Consider the following 13,403-nt stretch of genomic DNA (forward strand, 5'->3'; position numbering starts at 1 on the left):
TGTACACCGGCCTTTAGAATGACTTTTTGGCTTTGTAGAGCGTTGTCTCTGATACTCATGACGTTTTGTCGGTCTCAACGACAGGGATAACGCTGTACAAATTTGCTATCTCCTTGTAAAGGTCGGTGTACATTACTTTCAGCCGCATACATTATTTGAAATGAAATAAAAACATATTAGAAATAAATAATATAATTGTGTTAAAAAATTATTTAATTTTATCAAAAATATTTGTAGTAAATGAGGATTATTTTATTTATTTTTCTCTTAATAAAAGGAAAAGGTGACTGATTGACTGACTGACTGACTGATCTATCATAGTATCTACGCACAGCTCAAACTACTGGACAGATCGGGCTGAAATTTGGAATGCAGATAGCTATTGTGACATGCATCCGCTAAAAAACTATTTTTGAAAATTTAACCCCTAAGGGGGTAGTTGTTTGACAGCTACAATGTCACGATCGCAATCATCTCTGATTGGTTAAAGCTCGCTCACTATTGGCTACAATGTATTGTTGCAACAAGAATTGCACAAATTCAGCCAATCAGAACAATTGAGATTGTAATAATGATTGATGCAGGTTTTAGACAATCGCCCTACTGTTATGTCCCGAAGCCACCATGATGGAAATATCATAGTCGCTGAACGTTCCTGTGTTGGGGACAATACGCAGAGGAACTTTCAGCTTTTATAAAATAACGAAGGCCTAGCACGCGCTGGCTCTTAGTCCAATACGTGCATAGAGATGGCGCTGTACTTAATCTACATCCCAATAGAGGATATTGTTCTGAAATTTCCGCCAGGTGACTTCTTTCGGCATATAAAATTATAGAGAACTCAGGCATGCAGGTCTCCTCACGATGTTTTCCTTCACCGTTAAAGCAAGTGATATTTAATTGCTTTAGGCAGTGGTCCGACCGCCGAGGATGAACGAGAAACGAGTAGAACTAGAAAAACGAGTTGGCGATCAGCGGGAAGCGAGTGTGTAGTTACGATAGTTTTGTCGCCGGGCTATAAGCGAGTGTGCAAGTGCGACGAGCGATTACTCGCGCCATTCGTCCGCGGTCGCTCTGTCCTGTGCAAACCTGTTAACCTGCGCGCGCGTTACACGTGTTCAAGCGAGCGAGCATCGCTGAACGAATATTGCTGAGCGAGTTTATTTTTAAAAGCTTGTCGCTCAGCGACCAAACTAGTAAAGCGAGTCGTCGCCAGCAGTGTGAACAGTCAGAGATCAACTTTTGATATAAGCATCTCTTTCGTTTACACGGAATGTACATTTATTGTGCGTTTCTTGAGAGAATTTCGCCGATAGTAGTGTTCTCGCCGGCGCGCGGTCGGACCAATGCCTTAAATATCCAAAATCACAAAAAATTTAGAGGTATGGGACCGGAATCGAAACCTGGACCGCCGAATAACCCGAAGACGTAACCACTAGGCTGTTAAATAAAATTTAAAAAAAAAGCCTTTTATTCCTTACATTTTACAATAGTTTAAATTATCTATGTTTTGTTAGTTGGTTAGTTGAACTTATAATTTAGTTGTTAGTATTGTTAGGACTATTATTATTATTCATGTAAGGACCCCAGGTTGGGTAAAGGCCTCCTCCAAAGATGTCCATTTATCTCGGTCCTGCGCTATACGATCCCATTTCGGGCCAGCTGTTCTTAAGATCTCATCTTCCCATCTTGTCAGTGGTCTCCCCCTGCTCCTTTTGCCACGAGGGCCTCTCCACAGAGTTACTTTTTTTTTCCACCTCTGGGTCTTTTAGTCTAGCCACGTGGCCTGCCCATTTTACTCTAACTGTAACACTAGGCTGTTACCGTTTATTAAACCCATACCAACCTCTCCGTGACGAAGGCGCAGCGTTGGAAGACCCCCCCACTGGGTGGACGGACGACATCAGACGAGTCGCAGGGAGCCGCTGGATGACGGCTGCGCAAGGCCGGGGCGTGTGGAAGTCCCTACAAGAGACCTATGTCCAGCAGTCTATCGGTTGATGATGAACCTCTTACCTTAATAGTTTTGTATTATATAAGTAGATGGATTAGGTGAATTTAGGTTTTTAACAATCCCGTGGGAACTCTTATTTTCCGGCATAAAAAAAACCCGTCCTTTCCCGGGACGTAAGCTAACTTTGTACCAAATTTCATCAAAATCGGTTAAACTGTTAGGCCGTGAAAAGCTAGCAGACAGACAGATAGACACACTTTCGCATTTATAATATTAGTATGGATATTTGCCGCGCCGCGTCGAATCGCGTAGCGCAGCGCAAATGCGTTTGGAGCTTAAGTCCACGGCTGGGATGGGGTAGCCTAGTAGAAAATAAAACAAATAAATAACAATTTACAAAGTTTATTTACAAAAAAATCATCATTAATATATTACAGAATAGTTAACTGTACTTTTACAACCTAATTAATCATAGTAAGGCATTTATACATGATCGTATTTAAAAAAAATTAGGCGCGTATTTAACTAGCGTTAAACCCATTTTCCAATGATTTTATACATGTAGAAAAGAAGTATAAGTTACATACATAATATCTAAAATAAGTTTGGTATTTTTATACAATTCAACTTACATAATAAATAAAAAAGTGTAAAGTTAATTTATAGGCAATGAATAATTAATTATAGATTTTTTATTTAAATAAAAATTCAAAGTACTTTTAAATAAAACTCTTAACGAAATTATTTTTTGAAAATTACATTTACGAATTAGAGAAATACTTTTAAAAAAAATTAAAAAAATAGTAATTCACAACGTAGGTTCTTGCATTTCATGAGGGGAAGTGTGAGCCACTTCTTATGTTTAAGTCGTAGTTTTCTTATTTAATTCAGATATAAGTTAGTGGTCGTAAGTGACGATGTAATCTAAGATGGAAGCGGGCTATCCTAGAAGGGGTATGGCAGTTTTTAGTAAACCCATAGGTACCCCTTTGGTTTCTAGTTTCTACACGGCATCGGTATAAGAAAGGTAAAGTAAATGTGTGCGTTTGGGAACGCTTGCTCGCGACTTGATTGGTCCGACATGCACGCACACTTACGCAATGTCCATTTATATAAATCCCGCAAATTGCTATGGCGCTAGAACCATGTCTCATTAACATCGAAATGACGTCATTTTGACGTCAGCCGAAATAAAAATATACCATCAGCTCGAAACTTCAGTCAAGTGCTGACGTCACTAACAGCGCGGGTGTCACGTGGCGCACGGCCACTACTAATGTTTCTCACAGATTCGAGTTTGCGTTAAGATAAGATGAAATAAGTGCCTAGTTATCCAAAACAAACAAGTGTAGTCGACCATACTGCTTACTTGCCACTTAGCCACGGCTCTAAAATCACTAAAATTTCACCGTGTTTAGGTCACAAACTCACAAAACTAAACTTTCTCACCAGCGTGAGTCCTCATATGAGTAACTACATGATCTTTTCTTGTAAATTTAGCGTCACATTTTGGACAAAAATATGGTTTTTCACCAGTGTGAGTCCGCATATGAATGTTTAAATTACACTTTTGCGCAAATTTCCTGTGACAAATTTCACAGGGAAAAGGTCTTTCACCAGTGTGAATTCTCTTATGCTTCTTTAAAGTACATTTTTGAGAGAATTTCGCCTGACAAATTTCACAGGAAAACGGTTTTTCACCTGTGTGTGTTCTCGTATGTGTGGTTAAAGAACATTTTTGCATGAATTTCGCGTCACATAGACCACAGGAAAAATGTTTCTCCCTAGTTTTAATTGAAGTACTTTTTTTTGTAAATCTAGCCAGACTCGGATTAGAAGTTATAGAAGGTTTGTCGCGAATGTGAATCTTCATATGGGAAGCCAAGGTACTTGTTTGTGTAAACTTAGCCGGGCATAGCTCACAGGCAAACGGCTTTTCACCCGTGTGCGTCCTGACATGCGTAACTAAAGTGCTTTTTCTTGTAAATTTAGCTTGACAACGGTCGCAAGGAAAGGGCTTATCACCCGTGTGAGTCCTTATGTGAGGAATCAGATGATGTTTTGATGCGAAATTCGCTTGGCATATATCGCAAACGTAAGGTTTGACGCCAGTGTGAGCTCGCATGTGATTGATTAAATGGTATTTCTGTACAAATCTAGCCTGACACAGCGCACACGAGTATGGCTTCTCGCCGGTGTGGATCCTCATGTGCGTTGCTAATGCACTTTTGTACTTCCACTGTTTATGGCAAACATGGCAAACGTGGAAAGATTGTTTCTTAGCAGCTCTCCCGCGTTGGGTCTGCCTGCCTGTCAATGGCAGAGGAGAGTCTGGAAGTTGAAAATTTCTTTTTTTACAAAATTTACTCAGTTTTCAAAATATACTTATATAAACGGAGACTAGCTGATCTATGAACGCACAGCTCAAACTAATGGACGGATCGGGCTGAAATTTGGCATGCAGATAGCTATTATGACGTAGGCATCCACTAAGGATTTTTGAAAATTCAACCCCTAAGGGGGTGAAATAGGGTTTTGAAGTTTGTGTAGTCCACGCGGATAAAGTCGCGAGCATAAGCTTGTCATGTTATAAAAGCACTGCTTGCCCCATTAGAAATAGCTAAATTTTTATGGTTCCGTACCTTAAAACGAAAAAAGGAACCCTCATAAGATCACTTCGTTGTCTGTCGTGTCTGTCAATATTAAAGCTTAGAGGACACTTCCCGTTTTATCTAGAATATTGAAATTTGGTAGGTCGCAATGTTTAAAGGAAAAATCCAAAAACAGTGAATTTGTGGTTACATCACAAAAAGATTAGAAATTTGTGTTCCCGAAGAAATAATTACTTATTTTACAAAATCACATCTAGAGGCCGCTGTCATTGACTTGCATACTGGTTTGAGATTTCTTTTGCGATGGTGCGGAACCCTTCGTGTGCGCGTCCGAGTCGCTCTTGACCGGTTATATCGTTATGATCTTCTAGAAAATAAGTAGCTACCTTAAAAAACCCAAAATAATATTATAAATTTTAACAATCTATACTATTATATAAAGAGGTAATGTCGTTAAGTTTGTTTGTAGGGGGTAATCTTTGGAACTACTGAACCGATTTTAAAAATTCTTTCACCAGTAGAAAGCTACATTATTCCTGAGTGACATAGGCTATATATCTTTAAAAACCTAAATCTACGCGGGCGAAGCCGCGGGGATCAGCTAGTTATAAATATTTAAGAACTATATTTCTTCCACCTCGTCTGTGAATAAATTTATTCTGAAATGTGTGACAAGTTTTTCACCGTTGTGAGTTCTCATATGTTCATTTAACGCATCTTTTTTTCTAAATTTTGTCGAACATATGTCACAATCTAAATAATATTTAGATGCAAATTTAGCCTGGCATAGGTCACACGAAAAAGTATTTTCACCAGTGTGAATATATCTAATGTGACGCCTTAAGATATTCCTTAGTGAAAATTTAGCCGGACATAAGTGACACGCAAAAGGCTTTTCACCAGTGCCAGTGTGACTTCTAGTATGACTTTTAAAATTATCCATTAGTGTAAATTTAGCCGGACATATGCCACAAGAAAATAGTTTTACGCTTTTGTGAGTCCTTTTGTGAAGACGTAAATAAGTTTTATATGTAAATTTAGCCGGACATAAGTCACACGAAAAAGGCTTTTCACCAATGTGAATACTTCTAATGTGACTATTTAAGTTATCCATTAGTGTAAATGTTGCCGGACATAGAGTGCAGGAAAGACGTGTCTTAATGTGTGCCCGGACATGAGTATTATATGAACTAATTAGTGTATATTTGGCCGGACAAAGGTAACAACAAAAAAGTTTTTCACCAGCGTGAAGCTCTAGGTGTTTTAATAAACCACTTTTGCTTATATATTGTTTTTTGCAAAAATGGCAACAGAGAAGGTTTTGCTCCGCAGCAGCTCCGCGTTGGATCTGCCTATCTGTCACTGGCAGAAGAGAGCCTGAAAGTTGAAAATGTCTTTTTTAACAAAATTGCCCAAATTTCCGCGGCTGCATGTTGTAGAGGCATAAAAGCACTGCTTACCCATAACTATATAGATCAATTAAATAGATCAATGTTTAGGGTTTTACCCAAAGGGTAAAACAGGACTATTACTAAGACTCCACTGTCCGTCCGTCCGTCCGTCTGTCTGTCACCAGGCTGTATCTCATAAACCGTGATAGTTAGATAGTTGAAATTTTCACAGATTATCTATTTCTGTTGCCGCTATAACTGCAAATAAAATAAACAGAATAAAATAAATATTTAAGGGGGCTCCCATAAAACAAACGTGATTTTTTTTGCCCGGTTTTACTCGATATTGATAACGGCAACAGGCAGACGCTCGAAATATTCACAGAATATTTGGTTATATATTCACCGTGCAAAAAAATACGACTGTAGTACGGAACCCTCACTGCGCGTGTCTGATTCGCACTTGGCTGTTTTTTTCATTATGACCTGCTAGCAAATAAGTAATCTAACACCTACCCTGGCTTCAACACCTGTTGACGCCACTGCAGTCACTTATCATTAGGTGTGTACGAGTACAGAGTGGAAACGATTACAGTGCTCAGGCGAATATTTTCTCAATCAATTGATGAGATTGATTGAGAATTTTTCCATCAATTTGAAAAAAAAATTCAATCAATGAAAGTTTTTGAATATAACTATTGATATTGAAAAAACTAGTTATATTCAAGAACGTGTAATTGGTTTTCAAAAAATAAACAAGGTGACAAAAAATGTGGACTTAAACCGGTTGAATTTTTTGGACTAAGGACTTAATGTAACGGGAAGTGGGTGGATGTGGTTGGAACCCTCGTAGCTTTAGTTTTAAGTTTGCGTAATAACTATCACCACTATATCTTACAAATCCAACATCTGACCATCAAAAAAGGTAATTTATTACCTATTTTAAATAAATCATTTGACTTTGACTTTGAGGAAGACGGAGGTTCGTGTGTGGTGCCGCGACTTTGAAAAGGTATTCAGTACTAACAGTAAGTGAACTGTGGCCAAGTGCTCAGAAGCGCTCCTGGAGCGATACTCCGTGGGGACGCAGGTTCGAATCCTGCCAGTTTCGCAATTTTTGATATTTAGACACCTTGAAGTGTAAGAAAAACACTATAAAAGTTGTACTGGTGGCTAGCCTGTTGCCACCAGTACAACTTTGATAGTTGGGGCTGATCATGGACGATGCCAGCAATTGATTTATACAGGTTTCATGCGTGGCCGCTATTTTGGGAATAAAGCAAAATGGCAGACTACTAGGTAGGCCCAAAATCTTCAAAGCCCTTTATCTTGAAATAATGTGTCACAAAACTTTCCCCGCTGTGAGCCCTCATATGTCTATTTAAGGCGTCTTTTTGCCTAAATTTAGCCTGACATAGGTCACATGAGTACGGTTTTGCGCTGGTGTGAATCCTTCTGTGAACATCTAAATAATATTTAGATGCAAATTTAGCCTGACATAGGTCACACGAAAAAGAATTTTCTCCAGTGTGAATATGTCTAATGTGACGGCTTAAGTTATGCCTTCTAACAAATTTTGCCGAACATAGATTGCAGCTAAGTTTTTCGGCAGCGTCGTGAATATCTCTTATGTGACTTTTTAGGTCACTTGCTACTTCATATTTGGCCGGACATTGGTCACAAGAAAAGAGTTTGTTGCCAGCGTGAAGTTTCATGTGTTTTGATAAAGCACTTTTGCGTTTATATTGCTTTTTGCAAAAATGGCAATGGTAGAGTTTTTGTTTCACGGCAGCTCTACCGCATTGAGTCTGCCTGCCTGTCACTGGCAGAGAAGCGCCTGAAAGTGGAAAATTTCTTTTTAACATGGCTTATACGCTTATATGGCTTTATACGCATGGCTAGGGTCTGGAATACTCTTTCTAGATCAGTGTTTCCTGCCAATTATAATCCGGGTATCTTTAAAACAAGAGTGAATAGGCACCTTCTAGGCAAACGCGTCCTATCTTAGGCCACATCATCACTTCCCATCAGGTGTGATCGTGGTCAAGCGTGCCCCGATAATGAACATAAAAAAATATAAAAAAATTGCTCACTTTCCGTGGGTTACATGTTATGGAAGGATAAGTTAAAATCACTGCTCAGTGCTTACCCCCCTATTAAAAATGGACCGATGTCCATTTTTAGGGTTCCATACCCAAAGGGCAAGTGGCAATGGGCAGGGTACATAGTTCGTAAAACAGCTAGACTAAATAAAACTAGAACTAGAACTAGAAAACTATCATGGCTAAGTAGGGTTCACAGGTTAAGGTGTTATATCTGTTTTTCGAGGATTGTGACTACGGAACCCTACACGGCGCGTGGCCCGCCACGCACTTGGCCGGTTTTTTTTTCAAATTTCTCGATAACCCTTACGCGTTGTGACCTGTGTCTTCGCGCATGTTTTGGGAGGGACCTCTCAATTATGCAGTGAGACGATTCCAAGATTAAGGTTTTTTATCAGTGTGAGTCCTCATAATATGAGAAGTTAAAAGGTATTTTCTTGAAAATTTAGCCGGACACACTTCACAGCAATGACGTCTTTCACCAGTGTGAGTCCGCATATGACTATTGAAATAATCTTTTCTTGAAAATTTTGCTTCACATATTTCACACGCATAAGGTTTCTCACCAGTGTGGATCCTCATGTGAGTATTGAAATAGTCTTTTCTAGAAAAATTAGCTTTACATATTTCACAAGTGAATGGTTTTTCACCAGTGTGAGTTCTCATATGGGTTGTGAAATGGTCTTTTCTTGAAAATCTAGCTTCACATGTTTTGCATGCAAAAGGTTTCACACCAGAATGAATTTTCATGTGAGTAGTAAAATGGTCTTTTCTACAGAATTTAGCCTCACATATTTCACACGAAAAAGGTTTTTCACCAGTGTGAATCCTCATATGGGTGATAAATTTGTCTTTCCTTGAAAACTTGGACTCGCATATTTCACAGGAATGCGGTTTTTCACCACTGTGAGTCCTTAAATGAACATCTAAATTACGTTTTTCTGTGAAATTCCTTTGACAAAAGTCGCAAGAATAAGACTTCTCGCTAGTGTGCGTCCTCATATGAGTATTTAGAGAACGTTTTTGTGTAAATTTTTCATGACATTGATTACAGTAATAAGAATTCTCACCACTGTGACTTCTCATATTAGTAGTTAAAGTACATTTTTGTGTTTGAGCCTGATCACATGAAGACGGTTTCTCACGAACGTGTAACCTCATATGAGCAGTTAAGGTTTTTTGTTGCGTAAATTTAGCCTGACATATCTCACATGAGTGAAGTATGTCACCAGTGTGAGTCTTCATGTGCACTGTTAAAGTGTTTTTTCGTGAAAATTTTGCCTGACATTGATTGCAAATAAAGGGTTTCTCACCAGTGTGCGTCCTAACATGAATAATTAAATGGTGTTTCTTTGAAAATTTAGCCTGACATGTTTCGCAAGTAAACGGTTTTTCACCAGTGTGAGCCTTTATATGAGTAATTACATGATTTTTTTGGGCAAACTTAGCCTGGCATAGGTCGCAGGAAAATGGTTTCTCGCCAGTATGAACCCGCATGTGTATAGTTAAAGCACTTTTGTATTTATATTGTTTTCCGCAAACGCGACAAGAGTGAAGATTTTGTTTCATAGCAGATCTACCGCGTTGAGTCTGCCTTCGTTTCTTAGGCAGAGATGAGTCTGAAAGTTGAAAATTTCTACTTTAACAAAATTGCTCACTTACCATCAGGTATGATGGCGGCCATGTGCTGGTCTATAAAAAGTGGAAACGATTAGTTTGTGCAGGCGATTATGTTCTCAATTATCATTGTTCAAAAACTTATAATTGGTATACAAACAACAACGCCTGATAAATAAAATGAAAAATAAAAACTTACTTAACTTAAGTTTTAACTTTTATTGCTTCCAAAGTAAAACGGAGATAATGGTTTGATAGGTAAAGGTTTTTGAAATTTTTTGTAGTGTACATTTTTGCACAAAATTTGAGAAAGAACTCGCCATATTTGCTCTATGTGTCAACTGTCACGTCAGAAGTAGGATTTTAGCAAAGAATTTCTAAGTACTACTTTGTCGATGGATTTTAGTCCTTAAATGATAAGCCGTACTTTTGACATGAAAGTTGACACATATGGCGAGTCCTTTTTAAAAATTTATGCATTATATTGAGACTGTCCAAATTTTTGAATACTCATCATAGACATCATCGACTCTTTAATAAACACCAAAATTATAAATAATAAATAATCAATGAGGTAATGTGTCCATAACTTAGTAACGTTGTTATTTGTCAAATAGGGCATGGTATTTTTTGACAAATAGCAATGTTGCTAAGTAATTTATCGACAAATTACAGATCAATCGATCATTAATTTCGGCCCTTATACATTATCATTTATGATATTATTATAACTTTTTAGTTTTTAGTTCGTTTATGTGTCCCCAGTAAAAACATTAAAGTTTCATTGTGTTGTCGAATCTAATTAGTAATTATAATACAGCGAATAAAAATCACGTGACGACAATAAAACTATTCGGTTGACAAATTCTTTCTAAAAAAAATCTTTATTACTATCGACTAGATTTTTTTAACTAATATAATTATCACTTATAATACCACAAGAGTCATTTCACGATAGGTTCCCTGCAAACAAATAAAGTCGTCAAGTTTTTCAGGAAAAATCACTCGCGCTTCGCGCTAGTGATTTTTTAACCTGAAAAACTTGACTCCTTCATTTGTTTGCAACGAACCTATCGTGAAATACCCGATAATTTTGAAGCTCGTGTGGTATTCGGGGGATTATTTTTCCGTCCCAAATGTCGGCCAAAATCTCCAATTTTCACAATTGAATTCAACCTGTCAGTTTGACGAGTGGTTAATTTGACTATAGCAACGACCAGAGAAAATTTTCAAAAAATTATCAGTATAATACCATGTAGGTTGTACCACGTGACGTCGAATGGTGCAATTCTATTGGTCGACATTTGGGTCGGAAAAATAATCAATATTACTTATCAATATCAAAGCTATCGAAGGAAAATATAGACTATCGATTATTTATCAACTCATACTCATATCAACCAGTCTATACTATGTAATATGTATTATACACAAAAGAAGAGGAGGCCAGGACCTCGAAAGGGTGCAGCAAGATGAAGATGCGATTTTTCAGATTCAAAGATTAAGATTTTTTATCAGTGTGAGTCTTTTTAATATGAAAAGTTAGCAGGTTCTTTCTTGAAAATTTAGCCGGACACATTTCACAGGAATGATTTCTTTCACCAGTGTGAGTCCGCCTATGATTATGTAAATAATCTATTCTTGAAAATTTAGCTTCACATGTTTCACACGCATAAGGTTTCTCACCAGTGTGGAGCCTCATGTGAATTGCAAAATAGTCTTTTCTTGAAAACTTTGACTTACATATTTTACAAGCATATGGTTTTTCACCAGTGTGAGTTCTCATATGCGTTGTGAAATTGCCTTTTTTTGAAAATTTAGCTTTACACGTTTCGCATGTAAAAGGTTTCACACCAATGTGACGACTTTTAACGTGGTTATTAAAATGGTCTTTTCTGAAAAATTTTGCCTCACAGATTTTACACGTAAAATGTTCGCTACCAGTGTGAATCCTCATATGAGTTATAAATTTATTCTTCCTTGAAAATTTCGCCTCGCATATTTTACACGAGTAAGATTTTTGACAGGAAGAGGGTTTCTCGCGAACGTGTGTCCTCATATGAGTAGTTAAGGTTTTTCGATGTGTAAATTTAGCCTGACATATCTCACACGAATGAAGTATGTCACCAGTGTGAGTCTTCAAGTGTTTAATTAAAGTGGTTTTTTGTGAAAATTTTGCCTGACATTCATCGCAAGTATAGGGTTTCTCACCAGTGTGCGTCCTTGTATGAATAATTAAATGTTGTTTACTTCCAAATTTAACCTGACACGTTATGCAAGTGAACGGTTTTTCACCAGTGTGAGAGTTTATATGACCAACTAAAGAATTTTTGTACGTAAACTTAGCCTGACATAAGTCACAGGAAAACGGTTTTTCGCCAGTATGAACCCGCATGTGTACATCTAAAATACTTTTGTATTTATATTGTTTTCCGCAAACGCGACAAGAGTGAAGATTTTGTTTCATAGCAGATGTACCGTGTTGAGTCTGGCTACGTTTCTTAGGCGGAGATGAGCCTGAAAGTGGAAAATTTGAACTTTAACAAAATTGCTCACTTACCATCAGGTGTGATGGCTTCTGTGCTGGTCTATAAAAAGTGGAAACGATTAGTTTGTGCAGGCGACTAATAATAATGTCCTCCGCCCGAATTTCGGCCACGGCGGCCAATCTCCATAGATTAACCAACTACACTACGCGGGAGATATTATAGTGTACAAGTGTGTGCGGAAACACAGGTGCAATCTCTATTCCATTACTCTCACAGCCGACGGGACTGAAATCCGACACGACCGGAGAGAGATCAGACGCAGGACCGAGGGCTTTAAGTGCTCTCCGAGGCACGGGGGTGAAACACCGCCAACTTCCTAACCCCGGGCTACTACTAGCAATTTCTTAACAGAAAAATCCAATACCTGTAAATTTTTGGCCCGAGCCGGAAATCGAACCCAGGACCTCGTCATCTGCAGTGGAACATCCTAAGACCAACGAGGCAGTTGTCAAAAACTTGTAGTTGGTATAATTCAAACAACAACGCCTGACTAATAACAAATCAAAAAAACTTTCGAAGTAACTTTCATTGATTACAAAGTAAAATGGAGGTAATGATCAGGTAGGTAATCTAATGGTAAACCGTACCTACTTTTGACATGACAGTTGACACAGAGGAAATATGACGAGCCCTTTCTCAAAATTTATGCATTACTTATAGCTTATGCTCGCGACTTCGTCCGCGTGGACTACACAAATTTCAAACCCCTATTTCACCCCCTTAGGGTTTGAATTTCCAAAAATCCTTTCTTATGCCTACGTCACATTAGCTATCTGCATGCCAAATTTCAGCCCGATCCGTATAGTATCCGTAGTTAGAGCTGTGCGTTGATTGACCAGTCAGTCAGTCAGTCACCTTTTCCTTTTATATATTTAGAAGAAGAAGATTATGGCGGCTGTCCAAATTTTTGAATCCTTATCCAAATATATTTCACATCGTGACTCTTTAACGAACAAAATTAATAATCAATCATATCTGTAATGTGTCGATAAGTTACTGAACAACGTTGTTATTATTTTGTCAAACATGGCATGGTATTATCATTATTTGACAAATAACAATGTTGACAGATTTAACAAAATTCAGATTAAAAAATTCTATTCTTTAAAAAAAATTATTGATCATTAATGTCGGCGCTTAAACATTATGTTATGTTATACGACTTTTCAGTTCGTGTA

The 13,403-nt window shown here is 37.9% G+C and overlaps 3 protein-coding genes across 4 annotated transcripts in view; all 3 read right to left on the reverse strand.

The window, feature by feature from the left end:
* Positions 1 to 13,403, reverse strand: part of LOC117994987 (gastrula zinc finger protein XlCGF57.1-like) — a 66,348-nt gene that overhangs the window by 47,019 nt on the left and 5,926 nt on the right. Inside the window, exon 2 of one of the 2 annotated variants that reach the window (XM_069508256.1) lies at positions 10,768 to 12,193. The exons of the other annotated variant lie outside the window; for it this stretch is intronic. Within the exon in view, the coding sequence (XP_069364357.1) occupies positions 11,178 to 12,193 (1,016 nt within the window). The 3' untranslated portion in view covers positions 10,768 to 11,177. Of the gene's footprint in view, positions 1 to 10,767; positions 12,194 to 13,403 lie in introns of those variants that run through there. 2 annotated transcript variants of the gene reach the window in all.
* LOC138404425 (zinc finger protein 84-like) lies at positions 2,347 to 5,187 on the reverse strand. Its single transcript, XM_069508298.1, has one exon. It carries the CDS (start codon positions 4,161 to 4,163, stop codon positions 3,390 to 3,392), a length of 774 nt encoding a protein of 257 aa, XP_069364399.1. The 5' UTR covers positions 4,164 to 5,187; the 3' UTR covers positions 2,347 to 3,389.
* Positions 7,821 to 10,627, reverse strand: LOC138404419 (zinc finger protein 182-like). Its single transcript, XM_069508278.1, has one exon. It carries the CDS (start codon positions 9,626 to 9,628, stop codon positions 8,441 to 8,443), a length of 1,188 nt encoding a protein of 395 aa, XP_069364379.1. The 5' UTR covers positions 9,629 to 10,627; the 3' UTR covers positions 7,821 to 8,440.

The sequence above is a fragment of the Maniola hyperantus genome, chromosome 28 (genome assembly GCF_902806685.2).
Source record: "Maniola hyperantus chromosome 28, iAphHyp1.2, whole genome shotgun sequence".
NCBI classification, from domain to species: Eukaryota; Metazoa; Arthropoda; class Insecta; order Lepidoptera; family Nymphalidae; genus Maniola; species Maniola hyperantus.